Here is a 15,231-nt window from a genome sequence, read left to right on the forward strand (position 1 = left end):
TCTTCTTCCTCTCCCTCGCCCCCCCCCCCACACACCATCGCAATCCAAACTCAACCATTTGTCAAACCCAACTTAGTGTACGAAGCCCCTCCCCCGTATAGCCGAACGGAACTCTGCTTTTCCGAAAGACAACCAGTTTTCCTGCACCTTTTTATACACTTCGTCGCGATTCCTTCCTCACAACCAATAATTAATAATTCGCTCAACCTACAGCGATACTCGTCGTACTATCATTTGCCGGTAAAAAGACCCCCCTCAGCTTTGTCTATACACACTAACAATTCGATTTCTATTTACAGTAATAAAATCGTGAACTAACCATCCAGAAGAACCTTAGATAAGTTTAAGTGGGATGAGGGAAGGAAGGGGGGGGTGAGGGACAAGGAAAGGGACAAAGAAAAAGAGAGCAGCAAATGCAAGAAAAAATAAAAAACAGTATTAGAACCCCAAAACACGGTAGAACAATAAACAAACGCGCAAAAATAGCAAAACAACCAACCTGTGTTTGTTCCTTTGTTTCCTTTCTTTTTTTCAATATCCTCCCCCGCCTATCCCACATTCGCTTAGATATTTTTCTTCGGCATCCCTGTCATCCCACGCGTCCCTCCTTACCCCGCCTCCGCCCCGCAGAGGCGCATGGCCAAAACCTGACCCGTATAACCTAGGTCCAGCTGAACCTATGCACATAACGTCAAGGCACGCCATCCGGAAAATAGCCACTCAAGCAGGGGTGCTTTTTTCGTCATGCAGCCAACCAACATTCTGCCGATTTCTATTGCAAATCCGGCAAATTACTCACCGACAAAGACAAAGCGCTAATTTCTAGACTGCTCTCCGCAAAACACACCAACAACGCATGCTCCTTGCCGATGACATCACGGGTCACGAGAAGGCCTTTCTTATCTGTTCTCGTTCTAATTGAAAATCTGCGATTCAGAGTTTACGAAGCCCGTCACGTGTACACTTACTCCTCCGACACTCAAATACTATGCGATAAAGCTACCTTTTGATTGGCCGCGTAAACGCCTCGCTAGTTTTTACATTACGTAAGCTCCGCGAATCGTCGGCCCCACAAGATGTCCCACTGCTTCATCGTGCTCTGACAGCATGATGATGTCATCAAAAACTGGATCCAGGGTCAGAGCACGTGCCTGTCGCTCGTCGCAAGCGCGGGCCAGCAGCGGAACTGATATCATCAGTTCGCTCACCGCCTGGATGGCGATTCCAGCAGCTGCGCAAACCGCCCGACCCTTCCCCTCTACGCAACCAAAACGGAAGCTGTGACAGTGCCAACCGGGTGTACCTGAGCATGTCTTCAGATCAAACGCAAAAGAACGTTGATATCAACGTATGTACAGTCGGAATACGGCGTCTTAGGGAGAGCCGAATGCACAGTTCATCGTGCTGCAATTTTTGGTGGCCAGTAACTAACTTGTCGTTGATACAGAGTCTCACTTCGGAGGAGCAGAAATTGTACCGTCTATACGGCAGACTGCCTCAACGGAAGGACTTTCTGGTTCAAAAACTCAAGGTATGTTGGAACGAGCATCCCTGTGACATGCGGAAGAACGTGCGGCACGAGGGGCGTTTATGCGTGCATACGAAAAGGATGGACCTCGTTCAAGAAAGAGACAATCCGCCGCTATTTATGACTGAATTGCAAACGGTATCAGTGGCTGTTGTTGCTTCTTCTCGTCCACTTGCGATCCCTGCGATTTTACGAGCCGTTCCTTTGTTGATCGGCTAGTCGTTCTCATTCTTCTGTCACAGTCGGTGTTTTTTCCTTTGTTCTTTTATCGTTTCGATAGTTACTAACGATCGTTTATTTAGCAAGGAAGAAAGTATTTTGACTCAGGAGACTATGCATTAAGCAAGGCCGGCAAGGCCTCCGACACGGGAATCACTAATGTCGGAAAGGGAATCCCTTCTCCTGAAACCATTCCTCACCTAGCTCCGTCGGCGTCACCAAAGAAAGACGCCGCTGCTGCATCTGCACATCGTAAAAGACGCTCGGATGCATCAGCTAAAGAAGCAGCCGCGGGCTCTTTAGCTTTTGCTCCATCGCCCACTCCATCATCAACAGTGTCTTCCGGCGAACAGACACCCACTCAACGCAAGAACGGTAACTAGGAAAGGCCTCTTGTCGTCTTTTGCGATGCCTTGCAGCTTCTTTTGCTGCTGTAACGACGATCGGCGTTTGGTCGTGTTCGATGATAATGCTAGCGCCTGTAGCTGACCATGCTCTAACGAAACTTCTGAATGACGGCACAGTTTCTTTCTTCCTTTTTCTTTTTCTTCTTCTTCCTCTTTCGACATGTTAGCCAGGAGACTGTTTTACGTATTCGTTATCAATGTAACGGTAGATTTTCTTATAGAACATAACACGGGGAGGGTTTGTTAGACCCAAAGCGAACAAGCGGGGGGTGGAGCGGGTATGAAGAGGACTTTTTTGGGAATTGGGTTTTGTTTTTGGCCTGCGAGGAATGAACTTTCTGGTAACACCTGTCGTGTGTGTGTGCTATCCTTTCGAAATGTTCCTTAATCCTTAATCACACCTAGTTTCCATAATCAAAGAAAACAACAGTAACCGTGATATCGTCGCGGTACCTGCGTGACACGGGATATGTTAATGTCAGCAAAGAAGAAACGCGTTTGTCCTCACCACCTAAGGCATGTCGGATGAGATGGGTCGCTGCGTTGCTATCTTTGACTGGAGTTGCAGATGAGGAGGAGAATAATTGACGAGCCGTAGAGCGTGCACCCTTCCCGTCCAATTGACCCGATTCAATCCATTCACCAACTAATTGCACAGCACGTTCACTTGACATGGTGTCCCACAAACCATCGGTTGCGAGAATGAGGAATGACTGCCGACTAGGTTCAATGCGTTGAACTTGCACAACCGGCTCCGCTGTAACATATGGAGGCGTCTTTGTCGGCAGGGGACGCAATGCAAAATACTCTCTATACAAGCGTGCGGCCACCTCAGATGTCCATTTGTACTTGGCATCTCCAAAGGCCCGGGAAGGCATCAATCGGCCTAGAATGCGATTGTTAGTGAGGACAGTCTCTCCAGGGTGTTCTGCTTGGAGTCTTTCTGCTTCGGAAGGGTTTGCACCCGTCTGGTCAGCACTCATGGGCACCGTCTCCCAGCCGCGGTTGTCCTTGCTGCGGACACCGAGAACGGCTCGTGAATCGCCTGTACAGGCAACTTGCAGATTTTGAGACTTGGCTGAATACGCAGCTAACAGGGCACAGGAGCCTGACAAGGCAGGCAGCAGCAGAGAAGCCGCTTGTTGGAGAGAAACGGGTCCTTTGAACACGCGAGTGACATGGTCCCGAACAATTGTGTCATCAACTTGTACAAACGCTTTTTTCATGCAATCTCCGAGAGCAGCAGGAGTCGGACACGCGTTCTGTTTTGCTGCATGCCGACAAGCGAACTTAAGCTCGTCTACAACGGCTGTCACAAGGTGATCGCGTAGGAAGAGAGACGTATTCCAACCGGAATGTCCATCGTACACGCCCCAAAAGTACCAATTCCCTTCGTCAACATCAGAAACAGTGCGTTCGTCGTGGTCATCCTCACAAGGATCGTTACTGGCGACCTGGTTCCAGTCGTACCGGTAGATACCATCCTTCCGCAACAAAACTGTGCGTTGTAATTCACGTAAGCGAGCTGAAACTTCATCCGGCGTTTTTGGTGGTGTTCGTGCCTTGGATGGATAGTGAATTGCTTCTTGCTTTCGGACAGGTTGGTCTAACAGGACGGGTCGTCGCGTAAATCTAGCAGAAAGAGCACCAGCAGCTACAAGTGTTGTAGCTGCCGTAGCCAGAAACATTCTACGCCGCAGAAGACGTGCTGATTCATAGAAGAATCCACGAAATCGCGAGCTCGACGCTGTCATGTTGCTGTTGTGTTGAGGTAAAAGGCCCAATACAACGACTCATCCAAGTGGACTACGTCATTATGCAGGACGCGTCCTAAATGCAACGCGTTGTAAACAAAAAGGGGAAGGAAACACCAAGAAGGCGTAACAAGAGGAGATTGAGATAGGCATGCATTGTTAGCAGGATGTATGCTAACACGCAGTGTCTGTTTTTCTCCCTTGCATTTGTCATAGTTCTTAGTCGGTTATGCTCACCAAAACACTTAGAGGGCAACGTCTTCCATCACTTGACGAAACTTTGAATAGTCTGCCTCGGGAAATGGTGTTGGAGAATTTGTGCAAGCCTGGTCTACGACTTTAGCTAACGTAGATGTTGCTGCGCGCATGGCATAACCACAAGAGTCCATTTTCTCGGCAAGTTCAATTTGGTGATTGTCCATGAGTGTTTCGTTCGGTACGATGACAAGTCGTTTTCCACGGCGTAAAGCCTGTAAAATGCTTCCTGCGCCAGCGTGAGACACTACTAACTGTGCTTCCTCCATATACGGTGTCAAATCTGCCACGTAGTCGAATCCAGTCACCTCTAATCCAGGCACGTCGGGATCACGGTTTTCAAACACTGTTTTTCCTCCACCATATTGAACGTACAAACGCGAATAGCCGTGTCGAACGAGAGTTTCATAGAAGGATTTGTGTCCTACAGCTTCAATAAGCTCGTTAAAGCTTGTTGATCCGACAGTGACAAGTACAGACATGAACATGAAGAAAGAAACACAAAAAAGTGAAGGAAAGTTACAAAGATACGCAAAACAGACACTATTAAAAACGTTACAACAGATAATATGGATGATCTACCGTTGAATTGATCGTAAAGTACCGAGTTCGTCCAGCAAGTGTGTATGTGTGTGTGTGCGTGTGTAATGATAGAGGAAGAGGCAAACCATGAGGAACTTGGTCAGCAGATCAGTTCTCCAATGAAAAAACGCAGTGTCTGGGAACAAGACAAAAGAAAGAATGAACACATGTGCTGCTAATCTACGCAATTCAAAACTTACAACACCTAATATTTTTTGACATTTATATCTAAATCGTTTTTACTAGTTTCACGCGTCGCGTGTTGTAATATAATATAAGGTTTGTATTCACGAAACCTTATTATATTGCAACGAGCGACGCGCGCTGCACGCGATACGGACATAAAAGCATCCGTTCAATCAGACGCGTCGCATTACATCTGTTAGCTAAAAATAAAAAATAAATATCAGCCTTTGATAAAACGCGATAGGTTATAAACCTTGTCCCTAAGGCCGACGAAATGGTGCTTAGGTATGATAGAATATCACCCTGCAAACAGCTCGAAAGAGCGCAAGATTATCACATAAACTAATCGCAGGGCGTGTTATTATTTAAGCATCCTGACGCGTCTCAGGTGCTGCATCGACTCCACCAAACAATCATCAGCGGGAACTTAACCAGAACCAACCACCAGCACAAATTCGTCCGTTCGTTGGATTCCATTAGATTTCCTTTTTTCTGTACTGTTTTTTAGCTATACAGGTCTGTTTGTGGTAATCAGGAAAAACTTGTCTCGTTTTTGTTGATTTTTTCCTCCTTTTTTAACTGCTCTCATTTTCCTCCTCCATCGTTTCTTTTTGTTAGAATTAAAATGGTCGCCTACCAGCCCAAAGACCTCTCTCATCATCTTTCCCTCGAGTCTTCTGCTCGTAGACCTTCTCCTTTGAAGGCTGCTGCTCTTTCCAAGAGCAAGACTGGCATTAACATTGTGTCCCTTGCCGGTGGTCTTCCTCACTCGGATTACTTCCCCATCCGAACCCTGTCTACCGCTGTTTACCGTCCTGATGGCAAGCCTGAGAACAACAACGTCTCCAAGATCCCCCTCCAAGAACTCTCCCTTGGCATGGAACCCACCGAGGACAACGATTTCGGTCTGTCCCAGGGATTGCAGTACGGCCAGGGATTTGGCGCCCTGCAGCTCGCAGCATTCGTTAAGGAGCATACCCGCATTGTCCACCAACCAAAGTACGAGGGTTGGGACGTTATGCTGACCGCCGGTAACACGAATGCCTTGGATACCTGTCTGCGTATGCTTTTGAACCGCGGCGAGAGTCTTCTCGTCGAGGAGTACACTTTCCCCTCTGCTTTGCAGACCATTGAGCCCATGGGCATCAACTGTATCCCCATGCCCATGGATTTGAACGGTATTTTGCCTGAAAAGTTGGAGGAGCTTTTGTCTTCGTGGAACACGAAGGCTCGCGGATGCCCCAAGCCTCACGTTATGTATGTGATCCCTTCTGGTCAAAACCCTACTGGAAGTACGTTGTCCAACGAGAGACGCGCTCGTATCTACGAAATTTGCCAAGCTCATGACATTATCATTCTCGAGGATGAGCCCTACTACTTCCTTCAAATGGACAACTTTGATGGAAAGATCCCCGAGGAGCAACCCACTGTTTCTAACGAGACTTTCCTTTCTCAACTGATTACCTCCTTTTTGAGCATCGATACCGAGGGTCGTGTTATCCGTTTGGATTCCATGTCCAAGGTTGTTGCCCCTGGTACTCGTCTCGGTTGGCTTACCGGCCATCCCTTGTTCATGGAGCGTGCTCTTCGCCAAAATGAGGTCAACATCCAGAGTGCTTCTGGTTTGTCTCAAGTCTTGCTTCACGGAATTCTCCACACTTGGGGCCAGGAGGGCTACCTGGAGTGGTTGAAGCAAATTCGTTTCCAATACACTCGTCGTCGTAACGCCTTGTTGCTTGCCATGAACAAGTACTTGCCCGAGGGTCTGTGTTCTTACATCGCCCCTGAGGCCGGTATGTTCATCTGGTTTGAGGTCGACCGCTCTCGTTACCTCCACAGCGATAAGTTCAAGACCGTTCCGGAAATCGAAACCGACATTCACGAGCAAGCTGTTGATGCTGGTGTCAACTTGGCCTGTGGTCACTGGTTCATTGTTGATTCATCAAAGAATGACCGCGTGTTCTTCCGTGTAACATTTGCGGCTGCCAACTTTGAGGATTTCAACGTTGCCATTGAGCGCTTCGCTGCTGTTCTCAACAAGAACTTCAAGTAAGTTTTATGTCTCCCAATCTCATGCAAACAGTAAGCTGTTTGTTTTTCGTTTTGAGTTTACTTCCATGTCTGTTTTGATTACGAACCTTTTAATCAACCTCTGTTACCAACATCTGAAACTTGTAGTTTGTAGCATGTTCACGTGTTCGTTTTCTGTTGTCCCTTTATATTACAGAATACCGGTTGTATATCTGTCTACCTACCTTTTTTGCGAAGCTCTCATTCATAGCGCGTTCATAGTTCGTCTTATTATACGAATATTACAGTTCCTTACACAACATAACACAAACATATCGAGGTGTTCCACAAATGTAACTTATTCTATTTGTTAAAAAAGGGTTCTTTACTGTTTGTACAGTAACTAAACTTTTGTATTTGACAGTTCTTCCCTTCGAAGGCGGCAGCTGCCAAGTCTGAACGAGAGCAGATAAAAGTCCTGCAACCTGATCACGCAAAAGAAAAGGGTAAACACGTCAGACGGAAACACTTTTATAGTTGAATGAAACGAAATGCTTTTATTTCATTGCTCTCATGAATCTTGCTTGACTAGAAATATAGGTCATGGATAAGAGTAAAAAAGGGCGTAAGGTTAATGTGAAAGTTGAGTGGACCCTCGGCGTTCAAATACTGCGCACAGTATTTAATTACGGTTTAACAAGTGCTTCCGAAAGCTTGGCCTTCTCATCCTCAGAGAGTTTACCAATGACTTGAACAATACCAGTGAGCAGCTCAGTCTTGTCGACGGTAAGAAGCTCAATAACATCACGGAGATGGCGTTCATTCTTCAATTCAACGGCCTTTGAAACAAGCTCTTCGGGATGTTCCTCAATCCAAGCGACAACAGCTCTGTCATCAGCTTCCCAATCCTTCTCAGTATTGGCAGCCTCAAACCAGGAACGAAGTTGCTTTTTGGCATTGGCGAGCGTCATAGAAGGAATACTTTGAACAAGTTGCTTGCATGAGTAATGCTCATCCAACCGTCTACGAAGACGCCAGTAGAAGAAACGACGTGCTTGAGTCCAGTGAAGGGGCTTACGAATAACCTTCTTGGAAAGCATCCGCTCAGCACGGTCATGCAAATCAGCGAAGTGAATACTGATTTGTTGATAGATGGGCATCAGCTTTTGCTCACGATCCATCAGTTTCACTCTGATGTCTGATTGCTCGTCTGTGGATAAACCGCTTTTCTCGAGCTCACGGCTCAAAGTAGAATACACGGGATCAATGCGTCTCATCAAGGAGAGCAACTTCTCACGACGGAATTTAATGCTAACCATACCTTCCGGCTCTAAAACACCAGCACGGGACTCATAGTCGGCATACATTTCCATCATGTCCTCATTGATGGTAGGATCAACGACGACCCAAGAACCACCACGAAGCTCGCTGTGAGGAGGAATATAGATGAACACGGGTTGTTGATAGTTGGACAAGGCGTCAACGATATAGGAACCATACTTCAAAACTTCGTTGTACATATCCCGTTGACCACCAGAGAAACCACGCCAATTGGCAAGAACGAACAGAGGAAGTTGTTCACCATGGTTAAAGTCGTTAATAGCCTGAGCAGTCTTGAAAGCAGAGTTGGGGTACCAGACTTGGCCTGCCTCCATCAACACTTGTTCAGTGGAATCAGGGTTTGCAGGATCAGCAGGAACGGTATTTTCGATGCATCTCGTCTCAACAGCAATGACACCCAAAGGTATGCCACCAAGCCGAGCACGTCCAACAACGACGGTTCTTGCCCAACCGTTCAAAGTCTCTTGGAAGGAATTGCGGTCAAACAAACCGTACAAGAAACCCTCATCTTCTTCCTTACCGGCAATCAACCAGCGAGGATCGTAGCCATTCATGTTGGGGTAAAATTCAACATCACGATCCCAAGTGTCGGTACAAGGAGCGATAGGAACAGGACTATTACGCTTCTCAGGGACATAAGACATCCACTCAATAATCTTAGAGATACCATCGAAATCATCTTGAGCGGTGAGATGCGAAACACCATTACGATGCATAACTTGAGTACCACCAAGTTGTAAGTTTGAAGTGTACACTTCGCGACCAAGAACCTTGTTCAAAGCAGGAGCACCTGTAAGAATAATAGGTTGACCCTCCACTTGAACTGCACGCTGACCAAGACGAACAAGGTAGGCACCAATACCAACAGCACGACAAGTGACAAGAGTACACGTCCAAATGTCGTTATAAGCACGAGAAGTAACACCCGCGATGAGACCAGAGCCGCGAAGACATTCGACACCAAGGCCCTCTTCTGCACCAACGATGGCAGTGATCTTGTAACGTTCCTCTCCATTCTCCTCAATTTTCTCGGTAATCAACGTCTTCTCATCGGCCTTGCACAAACGTGCCTCGGTTTCAGGAGTCAGGTAGAGGTAGTCGAAACCCTTTTCAGGGTTCTCTGGATCAACCCAAGCAACGTTAAACAGAGGAACAAGTTCATCTGCAACACCAATGCGTGCACCAGAGTTGGCAGCCAAGTAAATACGAGGAAGACCAAGAGCGCGAGCATGCTCAGTAACCTTGAAGAAGAATCTGTCCTCCTCAGGTCCGAAAGAACCAATCTTGTACGTGATATCGTTAGCAATGACAATAAACTGTCTTCCGTTGGGATACTCAGGAGTCTTTGCAGTCATAATCCAAGCAACCATACCGCATGAATTGGTGCCTGGCTCACGAGAGACCTCTTGTAATTCCAGCTTTTCATCAAGAACAAATTCCTTATACTCAAAAATGTCGGCGGGAATCTTGTCTGCGGATTCAACATTATTCTTCCAAGAATTTGTGAATGCACGGTGGAAAAGCTCGGGGAAATCATACACGAACGTAGTTCCCATCAATTGAGCCTTGTAGCGACGTGGCTGCAGCCATTCCTTGTTGGGATAAGGCGTATTGATAGGACGAAGATGCATGGAACCCGGCTGTCCGATACTCTTGAAAATCCAAGAGCCATTATCAGTCTTGACTTCAGCATACATCTCAATATTAACAACAAAACCAGAAACATTAGAAATAATGACACGAAGAGGGAACAAAGAGTTCGTCTCAGGATCCGTGCAAATAATACGGATTTCTGCAGCTGTAACACGCAATCTCCACAATCTTCTTCCAAAACGTTCCAAAAATCCGCCAAGGGCAGCTTCAACTTGCTTAGGAGCCAGTCCAAAAGCCGGAGTGAAGTTGATGAAAATATGATTCAAATCGGTTGCATCAGGACCAATGACCTCAAGTGCATCAAGAATGTCACTAATCAGACTGTGAGTCTCCGAAATAAGGTACTCAGCAGTGGGAATCTCATCCCGAAGTCTACCAGGACGAACAAGAGCACGGGTAAAGAAACGTTTATCTGTGCTCATGTTCTTAGCCGTAGCACGGTAGACATGGATGTTGTGGTTGTCTGTGAAAACAGGTTCGATGTCAAAGTTGGAAAGACGACCGAGTTCAAGCTGGAAAGCAAGAGCAGGCTCAATGTGACGAATACGTTCATCTTCAATATAGCGAATAAACTTACCATCACGGTTTTGTTCGTGAGAAGATGCACGGAATGTGAAGTAGGAGGGGTAAGCAGACTTGTTCAAACGACCACCAATGAAGGTAATACGACGAACATTGTGCTCCAGCAGGTCCTCACGAAGCTCAACTACGCACTCACTCAAACGCTCAACAATAGAAGCGTCATCAAGATTGGCAGTTGAGGTCAAGGCAACATTAACTACATTGGTCAACTCTTGAGAGTTCTCCTTAACGGTGTTCTCAAGGGTGAGACCAGCACCATAGTAACCTCTAGCCAAAGGCAAGCGGTCAATAGCCATGGTCAAGTTATCCTCAAGCTCGCTGAAGTCTCTGCAAGGAACAATGACACCGAAACGAAGAGGCTCAGAGTCCGACTTGTTCACGTACCACGACAGGTCACTCACGGATTGAAGACGTTTGTTAACGGTTTCTTGGGACGTCGTTGTCTGACTAGCGGAATTGTTGTTTGTAGCGCCGAGACCAGGAGTACCAGAGGCACGCAATTGGAATTGCCAAGACAAGACAAAAGGCTTGGACTCGGTATGATAACTCAACTCCAAGACGGCATAGGCACGGTAAGCACGGCGGACATAAACTTCAAGGGCAGCCAACGAAACCCAAGGATCATCGTGGCAGAAGAAGGCAGGGAGCACATCGAAAACAGTATATTTCGAATCAATGAGCTCTTTCAAGACCTCGAGGTAAGGGGCACGGTGAGAGAATGTAGCATCACCGTAATGACTTTCGACAACGGAGGATCTGAGAATATGCTCCATCTGAGAGAAACGTTCAGACAAAGAAGGCATTGCACAGGTAATGAGAATCTCACGTGCCTTGAGTGCCACCTTTGCAGTAGCACGAGAATCCAGCTCAGTTAACTTCCGGAAGATATCATTAAAATAGGTGGAGACGAACGTTGAAGGTTCAGACTTGATAAGGTCCAAAATAGTAAGGATCAAGTTATTCTTTGAGCCAATGCGAGAGTGCGAAAGTGCCAGGTCGATAACTTTATCGGCATCATCCTTGTTCTCATCGCGAAGGCGAAGAATAACATCCTCCTCTCTCTTGTGAGGACCGGAGAAAAGTCTCTCGACATTATAGTAATCTTCAAGAAGTTCAATAAAAACGGAAAACTCATGAGCCTTCAAGCCTTCCTTGTACTTCTCCATTATCTCAATGAGAGGGGCAAGTTGCATCTTCAGAGTTTGAATAGCAGCCAGTTTTTGAGGCTCAAAGTATGCATTAAGAGCCATAATTAACTGCTTCGCCGGAAATTCCGACTTGCGATGATGAGCTTTCTCAACAATAGAAGTGAACACCTTGTCGAGATTGTGAGGAATACGGCTAACAAGAGCGGAGTAGTGAGCATTCCACTCTCCATAAGGCAACTCGGGATCACGCAAAACTTCGACGAGCTCTTTATAAGTGCTCTTCATAATAATTTGATTATCATAACCTCTCAGGATATCCTTTAAGATACCCAAAAGGGCGCTGTAACGTTGAGCGGGCTTGCTGCCTGCAATTTGAGGCTCTCCCCAAACAGGAAGCTGGCCATTGAACGGCAGTGCATGCTTTACGCGACTGGGGTCGTCAAGAGTAAGAATGCCCAAAATGTCACCGGCCTCCAGGGAAGCTCCAGGTTGTTTAATGAGTTGAATGATACCGTCCTCGGCTGCGACCAAAGGCATAATCATCTTCATCACTTCAACTTCAGCAAAGGCTTCGCCAGCCTTAATGTGCTCACCAGTTTCAACCAAGAAACGAACGAGCTTACCGGGGGAGGGAGTTCTAAGTTGGGTGGGGTCATTCTCTTGTTCAAGAATGCATGATTTGTTGTCAATGGTAATTCTTGTACCATTCACTTCATCTCTGTAATACACGGTAAAGGAATGACCATTAAGGAGAATCAAAAGACCACCATCGGTCAATGTGCGGACGCCGGCAGTACAACGAGAGCCATTAAGGAAAAGATGATAAGAACCGGGAGAGGAACGGGTGGCAGTGAAACGGTAACGTTGATTCTCATAAATGAATTCAATGTCATAAATGTTTTTCAGGAAGTCTCGAGACGGAACTTGACCGCGTTCCAAATATGAACGGAAGGCACGATGCTGCTCCTCTGAGGTGGCATGGGCACGAACAAGAGCGCCGCAAACGACAGCAAGAATCTTATCAGGCTTTTCCGACGTAAGCTTCTGTGAAATAAGTGTGTCAAGCCATCCAGTTGTGAAACGATTCTCCGTGAAAGCAGACGTCTCCAACAACCGGATGAGATACTCAACTGTAGTGCGGAAGTCACCACGAATAGAGACCTCCTTCAATGCAACAACCAAAGATTTCCGACTCGACTCGCGAGTCTTAGCAAAGGCAAAAATATGACCAAACTGAGAGTCGGCGTACTCATGAATACCGCCAGCGGTACCGACAGAAAAGTATCCCCAAACATCACTAGAAGACCGGAAATTAAGTTCTTTAATCATACCACTGGAAGGCTTAAAACCTTCACCAGGATCCTCGGACGTAATTCTGCAAGCGATACAGTGACCACGAGGAGTAGGACGCTTTTGAGTTTGCAGAGACTCGGGGTTCTTGAAGAACCAGTCGATGTCACTGTCACCATTGGGATCAAGACCGTACATTGTGCGAATATCTGGAATGCATTTCAATGGAATACCCATAGCGACCTGCAATTGGGCGGCGGGAAGGTTCACACCCGAGACCATCTCAGTGGTAGGGTGCTCAACTTGTAAACGAGGATTCAGTTCGAGGAAGTAGAACTTGTTCTCCTCGGGTTCGTAAAGGTACTCGACCGTACCGGCTGAAACATAACCAACAAGTTCACCAAGACGGACAGCGCAGCGCTCCATTTGATGGAAGGTTTCAGCGGGTGCGATGCTGACAGGAGCCTCCTCAATGATCTTCTGGTGCCGACGTTGAACGGAACAATCACGACCAAACAAGGATATGTTGTTGCCGTACTGGTCAGCAAGCAGCTGGACTTCCAGATGACGGGCATGACCTGCAAGCTTCATGATAAAAACAGGAGAACCCGGAACCTCAGCCATGACCTGTTCATAACACTGAGCAAACTTTTCAGGTTCCTCCACCTTACGGATACCCTTACCACCACCGCCTTCAGAGGCTTTAATCATAATGGGAAAGCCAACCTCCTTGGCCACCTGCAGACCCTGTTCGGGCGAGGTCACACAAGCCTTTGAGTATGTGTCTTCGTCGACTGTGACAATGCCCGTGTCATCGTCGACATGAACCGTGTCAATGCCGTTACCGGACCAGGGCATGCAAGGCACGCGAGCACTTTGAGCAACAATTGTAGAACTAATCTTGTCACCCAAACTACGCATGGCATTGCCAGGAGGACCAATAAAAACAATTTTCTGTTTACTGGCAGCGAGCATTTCGGGCAGACGAGGATTCTCTGAGGCGTGACCCCAACCGGCCCAAACGGCATGAACTCCCATGCGTTCAGCAATGTCCACAATGAGTTCGACGTTTGCGTAATTGTTGTTGTTAGAGCCACCGGGGACCTCAATATATTGATCGGCCATTCTAATATAGTCTGCGTTTACTTTCAAATCTTCAGGTGTGGCCATTACCGTAAACTGAATAGCTCTTTCATCGTTAAATGTTTCATAAGCCCATTTCCGAATGCTTCGAATTTCCTTGACGGCTGCAATACCGTTGTTTGCGATCAGAATGGAAGAAATTACAGTGTGTCCATTACGAGACTTAACATAGTCTTTCAGCTTTCCTTCTGGGGCAACGCTGAGGGAATTGCCTCCTGCAATGGTTAGTATCAGTGGTAACGAGGAACGAACGTGTCGTTGAGACAGGAGAGACGTTAGAGAGAAGATGTGAAATGGTGGGAAAGGGGGCGAATGACACGTAGAGAAGGTAGAGGACGATTGGAAGAGCGTTGAGACGTTACTGGCAGAACGTTCGGTCAAAAAACACGAGTGATACATGAAAGAAAGGCTTCAAAAAGTCTAAGCCTTCCCACAGAGCATCTGTGCCCTAAATTTCATCATGAAACGCGTCAGCGATGCGGTGAAAACACTGTAGAGGCCGTGGGTTTATTTCATAACCTGTTTTTTCGACCTCTTCCAGGAGAAAAGGTTCTAGAAACACGAAAATCGATCTGAAACCGCTCCAAACATGCTCTAACGCTCGTTCCAACGACCCTGTCAGTGTCACCAAGTCTACTTCTTGCCGTTCAACACGCGTTCATCCGTAATAATCCCGTTCAGAGTGGGAAAAAGCACTTGAAAAAAAAAAATCAACTGATCACCAAACGATAATCCAAAACACACAAATCTCACAGTTCAAGCCCGTTCAAACGAGTTCCTTTTACTTACCCAAAAAATGGGAGGCGACGCGAGGAGCCATACTTCTCAACCTACGGGAAAAGAGTCGTGGAAGGAAAATGGTTTGTACTGAGAGTCTGAAGGACAGGTAAGGTAGCAATGCGTGTTGTACGGTGAGCGCTGACTACTCTTCCCACGCGGTGGTGGACAATGAAAAATAAGACAAACACGTTGTTTCTGAGAAATCCGATTGGGCCATGGCTTAGCCGAGATCCAACCATTACCCCACAATTGACGGCGCTTATCTTGATCAAGCGAGGGCCCGCGTGCCGTTTGTCCCACTAGGCGCCTGAGAGACTAGGGGATGGCCGAGAGCGGTCGCAATGACGTACGCC

General features: G+C 47.0%; 5 protein-coding genes across 5 annotated transcripts; 2 read left to right on the plus strand and 3 right to left on the minus strand.

Moving 5' to 3' along the window:
- Positions 1–910: 910 nt before the first annotated feature.
- On the minus strand, positions 911–4,013 carry SJAG_03310 (pyruvate dehydrogenase phosphatase). The gene has a single exon (XM_002174430.2). It carries the CDS (start codon positions 3,906–3,908, stop codon positions 2,556–2,558), a length of 1,353 nt encoding a protein of 450 aa, XP_002174466.1. The 5' UTR covers positions 3,909–4,013; the 3' UTR covers positions 911–2,555.
- Positions 1,239–2,460, plus strand: SJAG_03309 (endosulphine family protein). The gene is made up of 3 exons (XM_002174429.2): positions 1,239–1,348; positions 1,448–1,531; positions 1,831–2,460. The coding sequence occupies exons 1-3, from the start codon at positions 1,310–1,312 to the stop codon at positions 2,128–2,130; spliced, it is 423 nt and encodes a 140-aa protein (XP_002174465.1). The 5' UTR covers positions 1,239–1,309; the 3' UTR covers positions 2,131–2,460.
- SJAG_03311 (N-acetylglucosaminyldiphosphodolichol N- acetylglucosaminyltransferase Alg13) lies at positions 3,947–4,857 on the minus strand. Its single transcript, XM_002174431.2, has one exon. It carries the CDS (start codon positions 4,649–4,651, stop codon positions 4,154–4,156), a length of 498 nt encoding a protein of 165 aa, XP_002174467.2. The 5' UTR covers positions 4,652–4,857; the 3' UTR covers positions 3,947–4,153.
- A 248-nt stretch (positions 4,858–5,105) lies between these two features.
- SJAG_03312 (aromatic aminotransferase) lies at positions 5,106–7,322 on the plus strand. Its single transcript, XM_002174432.2, has one exon. The coding sequence runs from the start codon at positions 5,557–5,559 to the stop codon at positions 6,982–6,984; it is 1,428 nt and encodes a 475-aa protein (XP_002174468.1). The 5' UTR covers positions 5,106–5,556; the 3' UTR covers positions 6,985–7,322.
- Positions 7,323–7,627: 305 nt separating this feature from the next.
- SJAG_03313 (acetyl-CoA/biotin carboxylase) lies at positions 7,628–14,497 on the minus strand (the record flags this gene model as incomplete). The annotated part of the gene is made up of 1 exon (XM_002174433.1): positions 7,628–14,497. The coding sequence occupies one exon, from the start codon at positions 14,495–14,497 to the stop codon at positions 7,628–7,630; it is 6,870 nt and encodes a 2,289-aa protein (XP_002174469.1).
- Positions 14,498–15,231: the final 734 nt, after the last annotated feature.

The sequence above is a fragment of the Schizosaccharomyces japonicus genome (genome assembly GCF_000149845.2).
Source record: "Schizosaccharomyces japonicus yFS275 unplaced genomic scaffold supercont5.2, whole genome shotgun sequence".
NCBI classification, from domain to species: domain Eukaryota; kingdom Fungi; phylum Ascomycota; class Schizosaccharomycetes; order Schizosaccharomycetales; family Schizosaccharomycetaceae; genus Schizosaccharomyces; species Schizosaccharomyces japonicus.

Bases quoted from the DNA above. Each gene is read 5' to 3' on its own strand.
- SJAG_03312 (XM_002174432.2), top strand. From the start codon at position 5,557: ATGGTCGCCTACCAGCCCAAAGACCTCTCTCATCATCTTTCCCTCGAG.
- SJAG_03310 (XM_002174430.2), bottom strand. From the start codon at position 3,908: ATGACAGCGTCGAGCTCGCGATTTCGTGGATTCTTCTATGAATCAGCA.
- SJAG_03309 (XM_002174429.2), top strand. From the start codon at position 1,310: ATGTCTTCAGATCAAACGCAAAAGAACGTTGATATCAAC. The intron at 1,349-1,447 runs GTATGTACAGTC...TCGTTGATACAG, and splicing joins AAAAGAACGTTGATATCAAC to AGTCTCACTTCGGAGGAGCA. The intron at 1,532-1,830 runs GTATGTTGGAAC...TCGTTTATTTAG, and splicing joins TTCTGGTTCAAAAACTCAAG to CAAGGAAGAAAGTATTTTGA.
- SJAG_03311 (XM_002174431.2), bottom strand. From the start codon at position 4,651: ATGTTCATGTCTGTACTTGTCACTGTCGGATCAACAAGCTTTAACGAG.